The following is a 21674-nucleotide window of genomic DNA, read 5'->3' on the forward strand; positions in this document are numbered from 1 at the left end:
GTCACAATTTTCCGATATGTAGAAAGTAAATATACACGATGCGTTCTGGAATACCAAACCACACTGACGACATGCACTACAAAAATCGAGTTCAATTCCACAATTTTTTGGATTAGGTTCGGTAGTACATCTTCATTGAATGGACAAACTATAGTCATTGTTTAAAGTAGGTATTTAAACAATGCTATAGTCATGATATTTGTTTCTAAAGCACATGTCTCAATTTTACCATTGTGTAAGTAATTACTTGTTCAACGATTTTACACAAAATTTGGTATAATTATCTACATTTGAAATATGTATTCCCTTTCAAACTGCCCTGTATACTCTAAAAATTCTGCCCTGTTATAATTCCACACCACCTGGTGAAAATATTTGTAAATTGTCATCAAGAATCTTTTAAAATCTTATTCAAAAAGTAATAAATACAAAAATTTAAATAAATAACTTAATGATGAGAATCTGTACAATGTTACGAAATTACACATATAAAAAAATTAAATCAAAATTACAAAATGATCCTAAAGCTAAGACTTTATAGTTGCATAGGAGTGTGTAAAATATATAAGTTAGGAACATCAACAAAAACCCTGGAAAGAAAATGACTTACAGTTTGCAGACAAACGAGTAATAATAAAGCTATAGTCACCTGTACAACTTATTCCAACTATCACACTTAATATATTTCAAAACTTCTCAATAAAAGTGGTGTTATACAAAATTAAAAATACGTGTCCGCGCTAGCTTTACTACGGAAGCGTAGGATGGCCTTTTTTACACATTTATCTGGGCAAAATTAATCTAACGCTTCCGTACTTATCGAAAAATTAACTCGCAGAATTACATTCTAACATCTACAGACTACAACAGCTATTTTATAACACTCTTAGGATCACTTTTGCTTCTACTTCTAATAGGAAACTTATTTTGACTATAAGAAAGATTCAGCGAATCGAGCGTTTTTATTTTCGGCTGCACTTCGGCGCTTTGCCTACTCGACGAATTCTCGCCGGAGAGCAGATTCTCGACGCTGCTGAAATTCTCCTCCTTCACGCTGCTCAACGGCGGACTGCGCGGCTCGACGCGAATCGGCGAGAGAAACTCATCGTTGATGTTGAAACCGTAGGTCGTCTGTCGTCTCGTCGACAGCTCCGCCTTCCTCTGTTCCGCCGCCAGATTTAAATACAGCGCTTTGTCGGCGCTCGAGTCCGAATTCGGCACGAGGGTGCTGTCCAGGTCGGGCGAGGTTTTCGTTTCGGATAGCATTTTGGTCGGTTCGATGTTTAGGTTTCGGTAGTTGATGTCTAAGAAGAGCTCTTGGAGGAGGCGGCGCGGTCCCAGCCGATATGTGTTCTCGGAGACCATCTTGCACACTTCGGAGTAGAGGCAGGCGTCGTGGAAGAGTTGCGGGTTCTGCTGCTTGTAGTGCAAGAGAGCTTGTCTTGCCTGTTTGATCCATACTGGGTTTGAGAGTCGCTCAACTTGTTTTAATACTTCATTTTTTAGATCTGAAAGAAAAATAGTGAATCTCTTGCAAGACTGTCTCACTGATTTACCGCTCAATTCAACGTCCACCTCTGAATTTGATACATTATTAGTGTTATCTAAAAGAAAGGCATCTTGTACATAATTAATACTTTTCATGTCACCTTAGACATAAACCAGTCTTGCTCCAAGATACATATAACATGTAACTTGATTTTTGTCTCAGGGTTTCTAAACCTACATTCAAGTAAAAAGAACGATTTTTGCAAGATTGAATTCAGGTGGGGCACTTGGATGAGAGTAGTCATTTAAGGTCGAACCTGGACCAATTTAAAGTCGCTCGCCCCCTTGCGGTGACCTTGGAAAGTAGGCGAAGGGCACATACAGGAAACTGACATTGAAAACCGATCGCAAATTACAGCGCCAGGACGTTGCGGTAGGAAGTCTCAACAGCAAGCTGTCATACTTGATTTTGTGATAGTTATTGTCATGGATAAATTGATTATCTTGAGGTATTTAGGAATATCACATATCTTAGATATTAAATATCCTTGCTTATATAATTAATTTGCTCCTTAATTTTTCGCCATTCCACACCGGGTCGTGTAGATGGCGCTCTTTCCGGTGTTTCGCGTTACGCAAATGCAAATAGTAGCGAGTTTCCTGTATTAATATATTAAGGGCACGTGCCACGTGGCAGTGACCTTGGAAGTCAATTCCATGTACAATTCCATAAAGATAAATTCTTTGAACTTTGAATGACAAGCAACCTTTAGACTTTGAACGGTGAGCAACCTTTGAACTTTGAACAAGGTCATTATTTGAAGGGTGAATATCCCACCCATTTTCTTTGTCTCGTTTTCCCAAATAACCACGTGGCACACTGTCCTAGAGGGAATATGCTTAGGGGTCGATGATCGCACGAAACTGTGTGATTAACCTTGACCTACTCTTCAAGGTCACCGTCAAGTGCCGACCGACCGACCGACATTTTAACTTCACCTTGACTTACGTCTCACCGCAAAAAATAGGGTCGTTGACCGTTGATAACCTTGAAAGTGGCGAGCAACATTGAATTGGTTCAGGTTCTGCCTTATATTGTTTCTCGGGGGTTAATGGAGAGGGATTTTTATCCGGGGGGATTTTGGTCTGAGGTTATTGCCCTGTACCGATTATAACTAATGTATTCAGGCAAAACACAATGCCAGATGGGATTTGATGTTAGATTGCCGCTGCTAGATAAGAACCAGCGACAGGAGAAGGCTGCCTACTTACCATTCTTGGTTTTTCTTTGTTTAATTCTTGAGCAACTTAAGCAGGTATCCTTATCGTGCCTAAATCGATTCCTTTTTATTTTGATTTCTTCGCCGCCTTCGATTAGGCCGGAATCTAAAAGATCTATTAAAGCATTTCGATGAACACCCCTCGCAGTTTACTCAACGCACCGTTCTTTCCTGTAAACGATAAGCGACGCGCGATTATTTGATTATCGGGAAAGAGACCTATCAGCGCGCGCGGCAGGCAGATCCCCATGTAGCACTGTCCCTTATTCTGCTCGTCCTTTATCGAGAACTTCTGCACGCTTGACAGTGAACTCAGACTCATGCTGTCCAAATAGTTGTTTCGGATACTTTTCACGCGATAATCGGACAAACTACGACAAACGTAAGGATTGCCAAATTGCGATTGTTATTGCTCACCTGGTCTCCGGCGCGTGGTCCACGTTTTTGTTTGTGAGTAAACTTTCAGGTGCGAACACATCGGAGAAATCATCTTCAACTTGCATGTGAGTAATTCGCGACGAACGTAGGGAACGAAGTATTGTGTAGCCGACCATATCTTGATGGCTTAGTTTTCCACTGATACTGCCTGCCGGTGAAATCGTCGACCTTTCCGACGGGGTTGTACCTAGATAACAGATCACAGGTAAGATAAAGTGGTGGATAAAATATGAAATACGCCCCGGCAAAGGAAAGATTAGGGACATCTGGAAAGAATTGCGTTGTGTTTATCTCACTTCAATCCGGTCTTGCGATAAGAAGTTCGTTATCGCTTCGTAAAAACTAATTAATTTGAAGATAAACAGGTGTAAGTCGCAGTAAATACAGGTGTTAGTTTATGGAACACGAGCGGGGATGCCGGTGTGTCATCCCTTGACAAATTTTAAAAAAGTTAATATTAAAAACGCAGTTTTAACGCTCCAAATTGGTAAAAAACGTGTCTCTCGTAAAACGTTATGCCCTGAGCACTCTCGTGATATTTAAAAAAGGGCCTCAAATCTTCCTTTCCTGACAAGTACGCCATACCCCCCATGACACTGACTCAAACACACTTGAACAATAGTCACTTCACTTACTTTGTACGGATATTCTTCGAGTGGATTCGGAATGGCGACGCATTCGAACAGCTGACGTCTTTAAGGTACTTAGGCTGGAAGAACTGGGTATCGGGCTGAGTGTATGAAATCGTTCGCTAAAATTAAAGAGTTTACTCTGCGCGAAAAAACTCGTCAACGACGTACTTCTGGCCGATTTTTCCCAGGACAGATTCGCACGAGCTGACGCCGGACGTCGTCGATTCGGTAATCGAATTATCGCGATACCGATGCGGCACGTCTGAACCTACTTTAAATTCAACCTTATCATTCGGCTTTCTCTCGACGATTTTTAATGCGTCAAATGTTTTTGATTCTGAGAGTGATCGTTTGTGCTGAATCGCGGATGGATTTTGATTGCTCGGAAGCGTAGATGATTTTTGATGATGATTTAAACCGAAAACTATCAAGATATTATAATGAAGCAACAGATGGCGGTCGCGAGGCTTACCACGATCGACGGGCATCAAAAAGTCTTCGTCCGTCGTGGTGCTATCGGCGTCGGGGAGGTTAACGCTGTACTCGCCCATGAAAGCGTTATCGCTCGACGTGTGCTCGGAGTCGGAACCTAAAGGTAAATTGAACAGCTGTTCGTCTTGCACCTCCTCCTGCCAATTCTCTTCCTCTATGACCGGCCAGCGATTGTGACGGTCGTGTCTTGTACACACCCACCCTGCAATTAGCGTACTTTGGGTTTCAGCGACCAGGACGCGTAGGCTTACCTAGCTTGAATAAGTAATCGGCGCCTGCGCGGTTTGTGGCCACTAGCGATAAGGCAAAGAAGGCGGTGGCCCTAATTGAGTAGACAACGCAGTGTTGCACCAGTCTTATTATGGAAGCTAGGATTCCCTTGCTGTTCAGTAATTCGGTCCCCTTCAACGAACTACCCAAATGACCTAAACTCCACAACGCCACCTTTAACTTTAGGATGTCGTCGTCAGTCTCGCACAAACCGTTGTCGATCCACTAGAATATTTTCAATACAAATATACGTCCATGAACTGGGGAGGACAAGTATGAGCTCAGTGTTTTATTACTGTTTATAATTTTTGAGTTCTTGTGGTTATTTCAAAAATTCAATTCAAATGTCTCTTGCTGAATAGCAATACCGAATGCAAGGTGCCACAAACAAACCCCGCCCAATGAAAAATAAAGGCCAAATAAATAAATAAAGACGCATCACTTTGAGAAAGTTGAATTTACTGATACAGGGTGTTCCCAATGAAATGGCAAACTGCCTATTTTTCCTAAATGGAAATGTTATTTCTCTATTCGATACTGTTTTATGTTCTCTTCAATTTTTAAGGTTATTTTTCACACAAAAATACCTACCCATTTAATTACATGTTTATGCATCAGAGTAGGTCATGATAATAAAAAATAAAAGAATACAGGAAAGAAAACAATGGCACATTTTTACAAGGTATGAGCTAGAAAATACCGACAAACTGTCTGCATACTACTTAAAACAACTCCCCCATCGTTAATTTGTAGGCGGCGGATTGAACTACAGCAAAGGGACCTTTAAATTAGATTTGTGTAACCACAACGCTCATAAATTGGGAATGGTGCTACAACATTGACTTATGAACTAACTATAAGAACTCGAAAATTGCAAACGGTATCGTTGAACAATTTTTGAACTATATTAGGCGACATCAAGAGCTTATACAAGTCAATTCCATCCTAGTATATCTTAAGGTTGCTGAGAAAAAAATTCAGGAAGAAACTCAAATGCTGGGACTTTTAGAGCCCCACTTCCAAAGGAAAAAATTGGGACCCCCTCTACCGCCAATATTTTTTACATATTTAATTGTTTCATCTTGTATATGCTCACTTTTGTTTTTCATTGTTTATTTCACATGCATTTTTTAAAACCTGCGTGTCTTAGAAACTGTGAAAGACATTGATTGTGGATACAAGGGCCCCAGGCAGTGGCGTACCTAGGTATTTTCCGAAGCGGTGCCGGATCAGGTTTTGGCGCCTTATTGGTTACGATTGAGCTCTAAGTACATTTTTGAGAGAAACTTTACACGAAATTTTAAAAGCAAATTTTAGAACAATGCTTTGAATAACGAAGTCTTTCACTCAACGAAGAATAGAAATACATTTATTTATCATGTTTTCAATTCTCGCGTCAAAGTTAGCTATGACATAGGGTACAAATCGTAGAAATGATTGCGTCTTAGAATAAGGGTGCAAATGCTGGTCACACTAACACAGACTATTGTATAGATCACAAATAAAGTATTATTATTATTAGTTTAAATTTGCAGCCTTTTCCTACCGCTGTAACTTTGTTCTACAAGGGCCATTCAGAAAGCAACAGACGTTTTGAAATAAAAAATTAAGAAAGTGTAAGAAGATTATATACGCTCTTAGGCTGTTTTTCAACATAGTCGCCATTCACATTGAGGCACTTAACATAGCGTGGTACAAGTGTTTTGATTAAAACTTTGTACACATCCGCCGACTGTCGGGGCGTCAGAAGTGGGTACCGACAAAGGGAATATGGTAGCCCCCAACAAGATCTTATCGATTGTGGAGTCAAAACTGGCTAATAAAAGTACTGATCTGCCACACAAAAATGCCTTGGATCTCACACGGTGACTTTGATAATTTTTTAACAATGTTCCCTTCATCCTAAAGGAGCGTAAATTTAGTTTTCATTATATTTCAGCGCACCCTGTAGTCGACTTCAACAAACTATTAGAATTTAACTGCCGTTCTTGTTTTTTATGACTGACCTATACGGTACACCACGTACTGCCCATCTTGACTTAGTGCCCTCGGCACTTCAGCGCCTCTGGCGCGCCCTCCCGCCTTCAGAGCGCGGTGCCGCGGCATCTTTGGCACCTACCTAGTTACGCCACTGGCCCCGGGTTCGAATCCCAGGTGATGCATGGCTGTATGTGATTGTGAGTGGGCGGAGTAGCTTCATCTAATACTCCGCCCATTATAAAATAAATTTCTACACTATCAATAAAAACAAAAGATGAAAGTTGTATGTCAGGACCCTCAAAATGGCAAACCGAATGGGTAGATTGGTTTGTTGGTTTTTTTTATCTGTTTTAGTGTTTCCGAGAGTCTTCTACAAATTTTTTAATCTGTCAAAAGGAATGCCCTTGAGTCTCCAGGTTGAATAAAATTATGAAATGATTTAGATCAGCGGTTCCCAACCTGTGGTGTATGTACAGGGTGGCCAAATAAGAATGCGAGGTACTGTATCTGGGAACTTGTCCATCATAGAGGCTTGCGGTAAAAAAATTTATTACTAAAACGGCCACGAGAAAAACCTGGAAAATATTTTTAAGTTACTGCAATGGCCGCTAGGTGGCGTAACTGCAATCTGGAATCTAAACATCACAATATCCGGTCTTTGAAGTTGACGATAATCTGAACCTTTGTTGTTTGACAATTTTTCCTGTAACTCTAAAAAATGAAGTGGTGGGGAGTATTCAAAGGTTTCCGTAAAGAACACCCTGTATCTTCGAAACGACTGAGCCGATTTTAACAAACTCGGGTTAATTGAAAAGAGTTATTCTTCGGCTACAAATATTATAATATTTGAAGTTTTATTAGTTTCACATATCGCCGCTTGAGGGCTTTTTTCGACATTCCGACAGAAATGGTTGATTTTCTCAAAAAAATTAAATGCGTTGGTTTGATTTATAATTATAAAATGGATTTTGGGGTTGAGAACCGCTGGTTTAAATCATTTCGTTTTAATAAGAGTGAATTAAACCGCACCAGTCAGTTTTAAAAATTACCGAGACTTACAATCGATACGATTTACATATTTTTCCATGTCTTATTTGAATTTGAATAATAAAATTGAAAGTACACACCTGCACGTATTTATCCACAGATCCGCACTCCAACAGAATCGCAAACCCCTCCGCGTGCCTCGTCAGCTGTCCGTAAATGTGCGGCGGTAAGAATAGGTCCTTGCGACTCGTCACCTTCAACGAGCTCAGCCTCTTGTCGTACCTCCCGTCCTCGCCGCGCTGGTGCAACGTCAGCGTGTCCGAGATTTCGTTCTCGACGATGTGCACGTACCTGTAATTGACGAATTCGTCCCACCTTCGTATCTCGTTACTGATAAAGCCGTTCTTCTTGAGCTTGTTGAAGCCGTTCGGCGACGACAAGAATCGAATTAGAAGCAGCACGCCCTTTTCGCCGAGGTGCAGTAGGTCCGGATGAATTTTGATTAGCTGTTCGAGGTAGTTCGGTACCTCGCACGCCTCGTGCAAGGCGGCGAGGGTGGTGAGGCGTACGGTGCGCGATTTGTCCTCCAACTGTGCGGTGAGTAACTTTATTCCCCAATTGTGGAACTGTGGCAGGCCTGCCCGAAGTAGTACTTGCAAGATCTGGGTGGCGTACAGTCGGGAGCTCTCGACGGAACACTTCAAGACGGACGCGAAGAGATCGCGCGCGTGGCCCGGCTCCTCGTAGCTTAAAGATGACACGATCAGTTTGACATAGCAATCGTGCTTTGAGGTGGTCGCTAGATGGCGCAATTGTTCGAAAATTTTCACGCTTAGGAGTACGCTCGTTCCAATTTTGGTGGTGGCGAAACGCCCGATGAACAAGAAGTACGTTTGACATTGCGTGTTCGACATGTGCTGCGGGCTGAAGAGGCAATCGTGGGCGCTCTTGCTAGTCGTTATCGCCTTAATGTGATTCGAGATGTCCGTAAATAAGTCGATGAGCAATTTGGTAGCGTCGGGATCTTCTAACCGCGCGAGGCAGTGGATTAGTTCGATTCCGACGAGGGTGTAACCCTGCGTGTTTTTGGAGGAGGTTAGGTCCATGTGAGAGTAACGGTTATTCGAAGGCAAATAGAACTCGACTAATCGCTTTAAAAACGTTAAATGAGTAGATTCGGCTAAATTGAGTTTCAGGTCGCTTTTGCCTTTGAGAATAATTTTTATAATACTCCAGTTCCACGTGAAAGCGTCTTTACTTAGTAATACGCCGGTGTCTTTTACTATATCGTCGCTCTCTTTGAGTACCAGCTAAAATGCAAGATTGAGTTAGTTAAGATGCCAAACACCATAAGCAAAAAAGAAAGGATTTTTTGAATGAAGGAAATGTACCCAAACTAAAAATCCATTTAATAACTGATGTACATTTTAAGAAACCATTTTCACTTAAAATTTCAGAAAAAAACCGCTCATAAATATGAAAGTTGGGTCTGCGCATGTGCAATTAGCCATTCAAATACGAGTATTAACCGGAAGTTATTATTACGTGCGGCCCAAGATATTTACGAGAGAACGTATCATAAAAAATTGTTGAATATCGCAAATTAATTAGAATGATTAATTTAATAAGATGGCTAAATTTCGCTATTGTCCCAGTATAACAAACATATGGATTGCGAAACAGAACGATAATAAATAGCGAGTTATAACAAAAGTTTTGAAGCAAGCATTTTTGCCTAGAAAAGATATTAGTTTCAGCGGATGATTTATTGGGGTTTAACTGCACCTGCATAAGTGAGACGAATGGGTCGTAGTGATACTTTCTTTTGTGAGCTGCGGAAAACTTTGTGACTACCAGTTCTGTAATGTTATATTTGAATGTCACTTAATTAATTTATACAGGGTGGTGACTTGCGTAACGCATCATAGGGATTTCAATGTAAAATTCATAACATGCGATTATTGGCTCCCCAAATTACTTTAGAGCACAAATGTATTCAGGTTTTTTGTAGAAAAAACTTTTCACGTCAATCAACCGTATTAGTTTTCAATTTTGTGCATAATAAAGACGGAATAAGACGGAAAATAAAACCCCCATCTTTTTTAATAATCTGTGATGCCATGGAATTTTATAATACAAAAACTACACCAATATCCGTCATGCCATGGAAAGTCTGCTATAAAACAAATCAAATTCTATCAAAAAGTATTATATTTAGAACAGCTTTTGTTTTAAAAAATTCCATGGCATCACAGATTATTGAAAAAGATGCAGGTTTCATTTTTCCAATTTTCCGTCTTTATTATGCAAAAAATTGAAGACTAATACGGTTGATTGACGTAAAAAAAATTTTTCTACAAAAAACCTGAATACATTTTTGCTCTAAAATAATTTGGGGAGCCAATGTTATGAATTTTACATTGAAATCCCTATGATGCTTTACGCAAGTCACCGCCCTGTATACAGGGTGTCTCACTTATCTTAAGAACATGGATTATTGCGGCAACTAGCGGGGATATCAAAACACGTTTATACAAAATACTCTTCATATGGAGGGGCCGATTTAATGACGCTATGCACATTTTCACAACCCGTAATAGTCAAGTGTCGGGCAACTTTTTTTTTTCAAATAAAAACTTATACTTTCTATTGAATATTCTTATTCTACATCGGAAAATAATAATCTTTTGTGTGATCTAGGAAGTAGTTCTGTTAAGAATTTGGCACATTTAAAAAAAAAGGGAAGAGAGTCAAGTTTCATGACAACACCCCCTGTCCTTCACTACCCAAATGGCAAAATGGAATTTACCAATTATGTCTTAAAAAGAATTGATATAGCAAACAAATTCTAGTGACCTTTCATACTGGTGACCTAATTCTACAAAAGCAAACCGTTCTTTCAGTTCAGTAAACGAGAAAATCAACACAAAATGCAGGTATTTCGTGGGCAAGCCATCCACCAACAGCTCCACCTTTAACTTACCTGATGCAACCGTGACTTAGTGTGACTAATTTTGTACTTTTTGTTATTTTCCAAATTTCGAGTTCGTTTCATAAAACTACTAGACTGGAGTATATAATCCAGGTATAGACTGGACGATGCGGGCCTCCGTTTCAACAGCCTGCAAGAAAGATAAAAGTAACGAGTGTACCAGTTTTAGGCGGCGGCTTACTTGTGGAGCTGTTGTAAGGCGGTAACAGCACCGAGCGCTTGAGGTCGCTTCGTTGCATATTCCAATAGATTCGGTAGAGGCGGTGTAATGTTGCAGCATTCCGGTGGTAGGAGGATTTGTATTAGGCGTAGTAGCTCACCTAAAATTAAAGTGTTTGATCATTATAAGCAAGTTAATTGAGGATGATGGAATTATACAACCGAACAATTCAAATGTTGAACCAACCACTTGTTTCATGGATTGCAGAGCTGGGCAGTATTCGATTTTGTAAATACTTTTTAGTATTCAAATCCTTTAAAGTATTGAAATACTTTGTAATTAAATACTATTATGGAAGCAGTAGTTGTTTTTGTAACTCAAATACTTTCACAAATATTTAGTATTCGAATACTTCGCATAGTATTTGAATACTTAACCTTCCTTTTTTTACCAAAAATCGACTACTCCAAAATTTCTCGGGAAAACACTTTTTTTATTAATTTTGGTGCGTAGAATCCAAAACAATTCGTCCTTTTTCGATCAGACTGCTCAATCAAAAGTTATAGACTAGAAACCAATTTCGAAAGAAAATTCAAAGGACTGTAACTTTTGAACTAGTAGCCCAATCTTGGAACTGTTTGAAATTATGGATTCTACAGGCCCCATTCTATAAGAAAATTTTTTTCCCGGGTCGATGTGAGACAATTTTTTCTTCGGGGCTCAAAAAAAGGCAGTGTAAACTTTCCCTTTTTACCAAAAATCGACTACACCAAAATTTCTCGGGAAAACACTTTTTCTTATTAATTTTGGTGCGTAGAATCCAAAACAATTCGTACTTTTTCGATTAGACTTCTCAATAAAAAGTTATGGACAAAAACAAATTTCGAAAAAAAATTCAAAGGGCTGTAACTTCTGAACTAGTAGCCCAATCTTGGGACTGTTTGAAATTATGGATTCTACGGGACAAAATCTATAAGAAAATGTTTTTTCCCGGTCGATCTTAGACAATACCTAATAAAACCGTAGCTCGAACACTTATAAACGTGTCACTAGTGGCTATAACTTCAGCTAAGGCGCAGAGAAGGCCAGTTTCCAAGAAACAATACAATAATAACGACAAGTGAATATCCGTAATGTTAGGAGTAGTTTTCGCTAAATGAGGCAATACGGAGCGTCCTTCCGCGGCTACAAAACCTTCAGTTAATCGCCACGACGCCTGCGGTTCGGCCGGATCGACCGCACTCAGTGCCACGGACAGTTCGTCCGTCCACTCCGGCTGAGGTAGTCCTAATAGTTCGTACAATAAATCTAATACGGCCTTCTGCAAAGAACGACTTAAATCGATCGGCCGCGGCGGTTCGACACTTACCCTAACTTCTAATTGATTTAAATATAAAATATCGACAATCGCCTTTAAGCCTAACGAGTTGGTGGGGCTACAAAAATGCAGTATACCCGGCCAGCTCCGGAAAACAGATAACAGCGCCAATCGACTACAATTAAACCGTAATTCCCTTTCGTCCCTGCAATTGGCACAATCAGAACAAGGATAACTCGACGATTGCGCTTACCTATTTTTGTCCATCCAACCGTGACGATAGTGGAAGTCGCAGTAGGGAGCTGCAATACAGTGCAAATCGACAGCTGCGTGGTTTCTTGTGAAAGGCCTATCTAATAATAAAAGTAGTACTCCGCAGAGCGATTCGGCAATCCGCGGGGTTTGACATTCCAATAGATTCCTGGTGATAGCTGCCACGCCGCCACTTGCAATGAACAACTCGGCATTTAGCACGCCCAATTCGCATAAACAAGCCAGGCACGCTCTTAGCATACGATCCTTCTCCTCGATGCCACAATTGGCTAGTGCAACGAGACTCCGCGCCATCCCCATGTCGAAATCGACAGGCGACAGTAACAGAATCTTCTGCATGAGACTCAGCGCTTGTATTCTCTCCATGTCATTCCTCAACGACAAATCTAGCGACCGCGCGACTAAACATGGAAGTTTGAGCTTATTAAACTGTTGAATGTCATCTTCGGTCATCAACACGTGCCTTATTGCTTTTAAACCTGCCGATCGGACTAAACTCGAATTGTTAAACAAAGTAATACGTAAACTGTAAACAATCGTTTAATACAAGCATGCCGGTCGAACAATACCAACCAGCACAGAATTTCGACAGTTGTATACGATATCTTCGACAAATTACCCTCAATATGCAGGTATAGTTTAATAAACGCATTTATACAGTTAACACATTTTCCTTCCGTGATTCCGTCCAATTTACAAATGTCTAAAAGAAGTTCCTTGGCGGTTTCTCGTGGATCTGCAACGAATATTGAATATTTTACGCAGTAACGTTTGCAATTACCTCGCTTTAAATCCAATTGCACAATATCTTCCTCATTGACGGGTGTACCTAGAAGTAATCAGCTTAGAAGTAATTGGTGTGATGTGTATACCGACTTCGAGTATATCTAGAGGATCCGATGTTTCGATTCTTTTTTAACATCCAACTTGCAACTGCCATTATTGTACCCTGATATTAGTCATATTTAGGTAGAATTGGTTCAATGGAAATGGTTTATTTAATTTTTATTTGTATAATAGCATCATAATTATGAGGTATTTACGATTGCAATAAAACGTCAAACATTTTTCATACTTTTTAGGTTATCTTTCCCAATGTCAAATTTTTGGGGACTTTTGGTTTATTTCTCTGTACAGGATGTTGAAAAATATTGAACCACGACATGCTCGGCAAAGAAATAAATAAAACCTCCAGCATACAAGGATCTTAGTCCACTTATATAGCTATCGAGACTCTTTCTTCTTTCGAATGCTAATTTTTATTGCTAAAATGTAGAAAAGAACAGAAATAGAGCAGTGTAGCGGTCAGCTCTCCAGGTTATATTTCATAAATATTCGTTTATTGGTCGATATACATTTTAGAGCCAAGACTGTATGTCTTTCCTTTAATATCTATACATTATATGTACTCGCCTATTTCCCACACCATCCCCCTTTAATATCGAGACAGAAATCGCCGCGCAGTAGTCTCTGGCGACTCTTGCTTCTTTTATTTTGTAGTACAGATTCCGTGCCAGTAGTAAAGCTGATGGACCTGTATGAGCCAGGGTCAGTTTTGTCCTCTTTTCGGGATGAAGTGCATCAATTGAATTTTTCAACATTTGGGAAACTCGCCCACCTTACAGCATGTGGATAGATGCCATTGTATATTATACAGTATACACCATGGTACCTCTAGTATAGATGCCTTCCTGTTGCAATAAACCACGGGCGTAGTACTATAAACATCCTGTAAGTCCTGGGTGTCCTAAGACGATCATCTCATCAACCTGTTGACGCCCAGAAGCATGAGCCAGCGTACCATACTATAATTGTGTAGGATCTCCCTCCCCCAGCCCCCCAGGATGAATATCAAACTTCAAACAGAATTTTTTTGGGTGATTTTAATAAGGGATAGTTGAGGATTCTTAATTGTAGCATTTCGAAGTATAATACCTAAATTAGGCCGGCCTGGTATGAAATATTGTTCATAAGTTTCTTATAAAGTTAGCCACAATTACCACAAATACAAGATGCAGAAACGAGTGTACAACTATCTACAGATACAACAACTAGTAGAATACAAGATTAAACCCAATACGCAGTAATAAAGATAACAAACAAACATTCTAAAGAAAGTACTATAAGCAAAGGTGTCTTAAGGAGATAATATTTTGGCAGAAAATACTGAATGTGAAAATCTTCAAAGCTTTCAAATACACTCTTTGCGCCAAATATGATTTGTGGTCTTCCAAACGTTGATTGGCCCACATCAAACTTTGTAAATAAGCCAGGCAATGTTACATTAATAATCGTCGCACCTTCAGGTAAAAGAACCTTCACGATCGCATCCTTAATAAGCACATCATCGAAGATATGATCAACTGCTCTCATCTTCAATGAAAACTCGTCGACATGATTCCACAAGTAATGAACGGAGGGCACACTGTATCTGATGACGTAACTCGTTTTCCACCCATTTAGCAGCGGATAGCGGGGTTGAAACTTTAAAGTTTTGTAATTTTTGTAGTGTAGAAGCGTAGATTTGCTGCTATTTCCCAGTTCGTCAAAGTATCCCACGTCATCTGCAGTTGCAGGTAAGTGCGTATACCACCACCAGTCAAAGTTGTTCACGTTCATGTAAGGAAATGAAGAATTAAACCTTCCTAAAAGCAAATTTTTAAAACCTACTTACTACGAAAGTAACTTACCTTCGTTTTTCACACTCACTTGATCAGAAACAAAAATTTTGCCAAAATGTGAAACCGTGATAAGTCGCTTCAATGATAAAATCGTAATGAGGGGGGTATTATCTTGATAGGCAACTGTCAAGCGTGTAAGGCTAAGAGGGCTGATATTTTTTGTGATATACTCCACACTGCCCTCCAACTGGTACAGTGGAGATGGGCTAATCTGTAACGCTTTCATCCCTTCAGGTTTTAAAGTAAAGGAACTTGTTGCGATAGACGTTTTGTAACCGGAATAAAAGCCCACGTTTCCTCTGTACACCACAGACTGATGAGGACCCATCAGAGTATTTTGCACGGGAACAACTTGACCGAAACTGATCAAGTTCACTACTACTTTAAGCACGTGACCGGGTTTAAAGTTAGATTGTAAATTGACACGAAATTCGTCAGGTGCTTCAGTTGTGGTTTCGTGAGTCAGTGTGCCGTTTTCACCAGAGAATTTAACAATGAAATTGACAACATTAGGATCTAACCAATAACGAAAATGATCCACGGATTGCGTCCCATTGTTGAGCATTATGATACGAATTTCTTCTTTGACATGTAACCCTCCGAAGAATCGAACATTTCTAATAACCGATTTATTGATAATCTCACAATTCGTTGCAAAAATTGCAAGTGTCACTAATATTACGCACTTCATTTTGTGACCAATTCTCTTTTGTTTTACCAGATCACCTTGATACTTTCTTGAACCGTTCCAAGCTCACTCGAAGTGCGAGATATAATATGCGAAAATTCCTTTTGTACCACTCAAAGTTGTACGACACGTGGGATTTCCAGTTATCGTCGAGGAACTTCTTGTAAAACTGGCTCATTTCGTCAGAGGAAAGTGGCTGCGCGCTTTCGGACGATTTCACGAACTCCTCCTTTTGCTGCAAAACGTAAATTGAGGATTTTTCCCCCGTAAAACGACATACCTGCAAAAATTTAACGTTGTGTTTACTCCAAAAGTCTTCGTTCCACGCCTGAGTTTCATCTTGAAACGTTCGCAGTTTTTGCTGCAGAACGGTCTCCTTGGGCAATTGCTGACGTATGATCGGACGTAAATTCGATTGTGAATTAGGTGGTCCTATAATGTCGACCTTGTTGCTTTCCGGTATTACTATAATCGGGCTTCGGATGCACTTGTCCAAGAATTTAGCGTAGGGATTTCGGGAATTTTTTCTAACCTAAAAATCGGAGAAAATTACTACTATGTAGGAGAAAGTATACGTACAGAGTTAATTAAATTTGATGTAGACGCCGTTTTTACATGTGAATTAATCGATTTTATATAATTCATCGCTTTAGATGGCGGACGAGGCCCTTGGATTTACTTAGTAGATTGAATAGCTCAAGGTAGTTCATTCACAAACATTAGGCTTTATTGCAGCTACAGTACAATTGATCTACTTTTCAAAAAATTAAGCGGAAAAATATTTTTTGCCAAAACAGTTTTAAATAATTTTACTCGTTGTTTAATCATTTGTAGTTGTTTGTTTAGTGCTTGTGTCCTGTAATTTGCGCAACAGTTGGCCCCTATATCATGGTTAGCTGCACAGTGACCGCATCACTAGACAGTTAACGAGTTGTGGCCAAAACCGTTTTTAATAATAATTATAATAGGTATAATGTTAATGTATAATCAAAATGAATCAATTACAAGCAAGACAATGCACTTCTCACTTCGGCTAAACAGGCATCTACTATAACAGGATTATTTACACTTTTTAACGACTTCTTCAGACACTTCAAAACTAGTTTATGCAGCATACTACACTGCATTTTGTCTAGCTTCTTGAAATTATCCGAATATTTTTCGGGATTACTTTTAAAGTCCTTTTCAAACAGTTTCAAATCGTCCACTGTTTGTAGATTCAGTTTCGTATCCTTCTTTTTCTTTTTCCGACGCTTTTTGACATTGGAATTTTGCAAAACTGGTATTCCCAAATCTTCGGTGGTCCTTTCTGGTTTATCCTCCACAGAATGGACGGGTGTAACTTTCTCAATGTTAGCACGATCGATGAAGAGCTCCTCGTCGCTATCTCCCATGTCACAATTAAGCAAGGACAGGAACGGTTTGTCAGTTGGCACATTTTCAGGAAGGTCGTCTAAACATTCTGTTTCGAGCCATAAATGTGGATCTTTGGGTAAAATGTAACTTTTGGGTAACCAATTGACAGTCGAATTTTGTAAGACAGGCACAAACGGAAGTAAAAGTGAGTACAACCGGCAAGCGTACTTCACAATATTGCGTGACAAAGTATAAATTCGCGAGACAATACCATAAGCGAGAAAATAAATCTTCCACATGTGTCCCAAGGTGATCAGTTGTTCCAATGTCGAGGCGGCAACTTGAGTAGTTTCAACAAGACGTACCATTAGCTTCCCAAAGCCTTGTAGCCTCACTAACAAGTACAGTAGCATATTACGAGCAGGCATATACATAACGTCCGAATAAGTCTCGGGAAGGGCGTGTGAAAAAGTTTCTAAATGATGAAGAACGTTCATTCGTAAATACCGCAATAACGCTTGATTTACTTTGGCAATAGTTTTGAGACCCTTACAGTGTCTGAGTTTTGTTTTCATGCAATACGTAAATCTCGATAAAAAGGCAGCTTCTTGCTCGAAAGTCGAGTGATTCTTAAACGCCAGGCATGCTTCAGAAATGATGTTCCTTAAAGTTGTACCATCTGCAATTCTAGTTTAATCGAAGGTTTTGTTATACAATAGCCCAAACCTTTCTCTTGAATATTTTGTTTAATTGTCATTACAGGAGGTGGTTCTAAATTTTTCACATTCCACAATTCAGAACTCTCCATGGTGCATGAAATGAGGTTATGTTTATTCAGCAAATACACAAACAAATCAAAATTCATACGCGGTCATTTTTCATACACTCGAAAAATTGTTATACAGGGTGTTTTCAAATGAAACTAAAGACCAAAAATAAAAATGGGCATTATCAGAGTTACGAATGAGTTAAGAAGCAAACATACATTCTGAAATATTTACGATACATAAACCGACGCTAGGGGTTACAGTCCCTCATAAATTTTGTAATTGGACACGAAGCCAAATGTATAATTTTGTATTATTTGCACAATCGTTTTTATTTTTTAAAAATCGATTGATAAGTTAGAGAGAAATCGAAATCTCGAGTACTTGCTAGCTAAGATTATTTATAGTAGGGACCTCCGTCGATTGGTTTGCAATGTACGTTTCAAACCAGTTTAGCAAATTCTATTAGTTATATCTCAGACACCAATAAAAAACCTAGGGATGAAATGAATGTGTAGACTCAATCAAATAAAGTCGTCCAGATATTTCAATAGAACTTCTGTTCAGTAAAACGATAAGGAGCATAAGCACGGTAGGAATGGGTAACTGGGTCCCTTTCCACCTGTCATTTGTCCCCATTAAATTAGAATGTTGGAAATAAAACTTCAAATTAGAAAAAAATCTTATTAATTATAAATGTACACAACAGATAAGACATGGATGACAGCTTTTGAAATCAAAACTGTATAATATAAAAGAGCTTTAGCACACATCACTGTATAAAAATCACAATGTTTTATTCTGAATTACTAATACAACCACCTTAAAACTAGAAATTTGTACACGCAACGCACATTAATTTTGTAAAACTACAAAAATTACAACTAGGTCATATTTCTACATTAGGTATTACAACGAAAGAGTTAGTTCGTTAAGTCCTAGATCGATTTTAAAGCTTACATACAAGTATAAACACGGAACGTTTAAAATCAAACTAGAAGTACACATACTAGCCATTCTTGATCATTTACAATGTTACCGCTAATTTATTTACGACTACTTATCAGACCCGATCGTCATTACGTTAACTATAGGACATTTATCCCTGAATAAGTAGTAAACCTGTCTGATTTACATTAAATGTTTTGTACAGAAAAATGGCCGCCCATTCCACATATGGACATAATTTTGCGACGTCAAATTCAAAGATTAGCAAAATTGAAACGAAAGAAAATGGTCCCCTTTTTTTTGTAGCAACTGTTTTAGTAATTTGAGCAAAGGCACATCTTATTTCTAACTGTAAAAATTGCAATTCGTTTGCACGATTAATCGACAATTTTGCAAAGGAATTGCCAAATACTGCTAAAGAATTTCTATTATCGGAGAGGTGTAATTTGAATATTTTTGGCAGATGACCTCTCCGACAATGGAAATCTCACAATCTACTCTACATGCTGCCAAATGATTTGAATGGGAAATGAAACAAAAACTAATTATTTGTTAAGTAATGTAAAAGAAAGCTATATACATTATCACCACTTTTAACACAGCTTTTCATTTCTTATACCTCAAAGTTTAACATTTAGTTCAATCATATCGACAACATAAATCTAGTCAGACTTTAATTCGTAACAATAAAAATAAAATAGGAAAATACTTAAAGTTGTCGGTATAGTTGAATCAAAAACATAATCAAAATTCGGCAACGGCAAATAACAGAACGTTTACATCATCGAAAAGTGTAACAGTTCCGGCGGCCGCCGTAGCCGCTTACGTAAATTGATTCCGATACAAAAATATACTATTAAAATTATAAAATAATTCTAATAACAGCTATTAAACTTTTACAGAGACCTTTAAACTTTGGCTAACCGAACTCGCTAAACTTCATTATTTAGTCTTGTAGATAATAGATTTTTCGTTTCTTCCCGTTCACAGCACAACGGCCGTACTCCAACAGTTCTTTTTGCGCTAACGCCACTTCCACCCGCAACACTTCCTTGTCGTTTTCGATATCCATTTCATCGTAAACTAATTCTGTGTCCTGTAAAGTAACGGATTAGTACACTATCGCACTATGAGATAGTCTGCGGGCAGCTACTTCACGCAATATTCTTATAAATAAGAAACTCAGCCTTGCGTTCACCTGATGTTTAAAATATGCGATATGTTTGCCTTTACTAGAAACATCTGTGATGAAAATTTCAAGAAATATCTCCACAAATAAGAAAGTTGACATTCTACAGTTTGCTGAATGTTGAATGCAAAAAAAATGCATTAATAAATAATATCTTGAAAACATGAGTTGGAAAATGCGTAAAAAAAATTAAAAAAAAACGCGGTTATCAACTAACCATTACTTTTTAAAATGGTGGTAACCCCCAGTTTATCTGGCCCTGAATCCTATTCCCCTCTTTAAGAAGCGAAATCCTTTAATCATTTCACACTTTCTTATGGAAACTAGTGACACAAACTGACCATTAAAATATAAATCTTATCTCAAATTATCAATTCTGATTAGAACAGTGACTTCCTGCCGATATTGTGACGTTAAACCAAAAAATGTTTAAGTGCAAATATAAACAATACTTGTTTACTATACAAAACGTACAATAATTTAGCTTGTTCCCTTTCTTTTTCTATTTTTTCTCTTTTCAATCGTTCATCTTTTTTTTTGTTCTTTGTTGTTCTTTCTGTCTGTACCTAACTGGATGCTTTCATAAAGTTATTAAGGTTAAAGTAGAATATCAGATTAGGTTTTACCTAAAAAATCTGAACTTTCACCTAATTGATATATGCAGTACTTATTGCAAATGTAGAACTGCTAATCAATAAAGACATTTATTATTATTATTATTATTATTAAATACAAGCTTCCATAAAAAAGCGTGGACCATTCTGTACCTCTATATCGATGTCATCATCTTCCGATTTGATAGCGCTAATATCAAAAAACTGTGGTTCACTGTTGTAATTATGCTCGACAACCTCCACATCCGCCTCGGCGTCGGACCCCTCTTCGCTCTCCGCGCTGCCGCACGAATCGCCGAAATTATCAGCGTCTTCGTATGTGAACTTCAACTCTCCCCGTTCCAGAGACTCCAGATTTTCTACAAAAAAATGCATTGTAATCCTGAAGAAACCAGGAATTAATGAGGGGACAAAATTGGGAGAATAAAAGACTCGGGATCTCCGGGATACTGGACTGAGTAGTGTCACAAACCTGGGTTAAGTAAGGTCAGCTAGGCATTTTGGAGCCTTTGGAATTCTTAGCGTCTCCAGGGTTCTAAAATCTCTAAGGTTCTGCTTCTGGGGCATTTAAACAAAGTAATCTGGTTCCTTGAGATCCATGGAATCGTGTTGGGTAAAAACAAATAAAATGGCACTTTTTAGGAAACTCCTGTTATTTATTAACGAGCTCATTCATAATTTTTGACTTTGTCCGTCCGTCTGTGTACATGGTGTCCTACTAATAAAGGTCACAGCCCATATCTATGGAACTGTTAAATGGAGAGCTTAGGGAAAAAAATGTGTTAACAAAAGAGGCCAAGAAAACTCGCAGGAAATTATTTTCAAGTTTGTAGGTTTGGCGCTAGAGGGCGTAAGATTCATGGTTATGTTAAAGTCACTAAATATAGAAAGAACCGCAATCATCCGCCATTTTTGGGCAAATTTGCTGCCAACTTAAAAAAATTGACAAATAAAATCTGAATAGCTGTCATTTTTTATAACCTAACTTCATAGTACTGTCATGTTTTATAAAAATATATACAGATATCTCAAAACAGGTGGAACAATCCCTAACATTAAAGTTACTAGAATCTGGTAACTTCGGCCATTTTTGGGCAAAAATCATGCGTTCTCTCTCTAAC

General features: G+C 38.7%; 4 protein-coding genes and 1 long non-coding RNA gene across 7 annotated transcripts in view; 1 reads left to right on the top strand and 4 right to left on the bottom strand.

Moving 5' to 3' along the window:
- Window positions 1–21674, top strand: part of LOC116176514 (origin recognition complex subunit 5-like) — a 566782-nt gene that overhangs the window by 198192 nt on the left and 346916 nt on the right. The window lies entirely within an intron of this gene.
- Window positions 396–13396, bottom strand: LOC116176507 (rapamycin-insensitive companion of mTOR-like). The gene is made up of 18 exons (XM_031495107.1): window positions 13187–13396; window positions 13092–13139; window positions 12884–13046; window positions 12291–12836; window positions 12089–12242; window positions 11731–12040; window positions 10741–10879; window positions 10551–10689; window positions 7708–8877; window positions 4582–4825; window positions 4311–4532; window positions 4007–4262; window positions 3842–3957; window positions 3186–3393; window positions 2931–3139; window positions 2761–2883; window positions 1557–1604; window positions 396–1508 (listed from the first exon to the last, which is right to left on the bottom strand). Exons 1-18 carry the CDS (start codon window positions 13248–13250, stop codon window positions 871–873), a joined length of 4797 nt encoding a protein of 1598 aa, XP_031350967.1. The 5' UTR covers window positions 13251–13396; the 3' UTR covers window positions 396–870.
- LOC116176516 (COA8 family protein CG14806, mitochondrial-like) lies at window positions 14176–16429 on the bottom strand. Of its 2 annotated transcripts, XM_031495122.1 has the most exons (4): window positions 16259–16429; window positions 15960–16211; window positions 15001–15914; window positions 14176–14955 (listed from the first exon to the last, which is right to left on the bottom strand). In XM_031495122.1, exons 1-3 carry the CDS (start codon window positions 16322–16324, stop codon window positions 15714–15716), a joined length of 519 nt encoding a protein of 172 aa, XP_031350982.1. In that variant the 5' UTR covers window positions 16325–16429; the 3' UTR covers window positions 14176–14955; window positions 15001–15713. The 2 variants fall into 2 exon arrangements, with proteins under 2 accessions (XP_031350982.1, XP_031350981.1); XM_031495121.1 differs by lacking the exons at window positions 15960–16211; window positions 16259–16429 and having other exon boundaries at window positions 15001–15714.
- On the bottom strand, window positions 16611–17836 carry LOC116176519. The gene is made up of 2 exons (XM_031495123.1): window positions 17762–17836; window positions 16611–17714 (listed from the first exon to the last, which is right to left on the bottom strand). The coding sequence occupies exons 1-2, from the start codon at window positions 17790–17792 to the stop codon at window positions 16681–16683; spliced, it is 1065 nt and encodes a 354-aa protein (XP_031350983.1). The 5' UTR covers window positions 17793–17836; the 3' UTR covers window positions 16611–16680.
- LOC116176525 lies at window positions 18583–21048 on the bottom strand. The gene is made up of 3 exons (XR_004146461.1): window positions 21026–21048; window positions 20707–20912; window positions 18583–19846 (listed from the first exon to the last, which is right to left on the bottom strand). It is a non-coding gene; the product is annotated as an uncharacterized LOC116176525 (long non-coding RNA).

Source organism: Photinus pyralis, unplaced genomic scaffold (assembly GCF_008802855.1).
Source record: "Photinus pyralis isolate 1611_PpyrPB1 unplaced genomic scaffold, Ppyr1.3 Ppyr1.4_LG7, whole genome shotgun sequence".
Classification (NCBI taxonomy): domain Eukaryota; kingdom Metazoa; phylum Arthropoda; class Insecta; order Coleoptera; family Lampyridae; genus Photinus; species Photinus pyralis.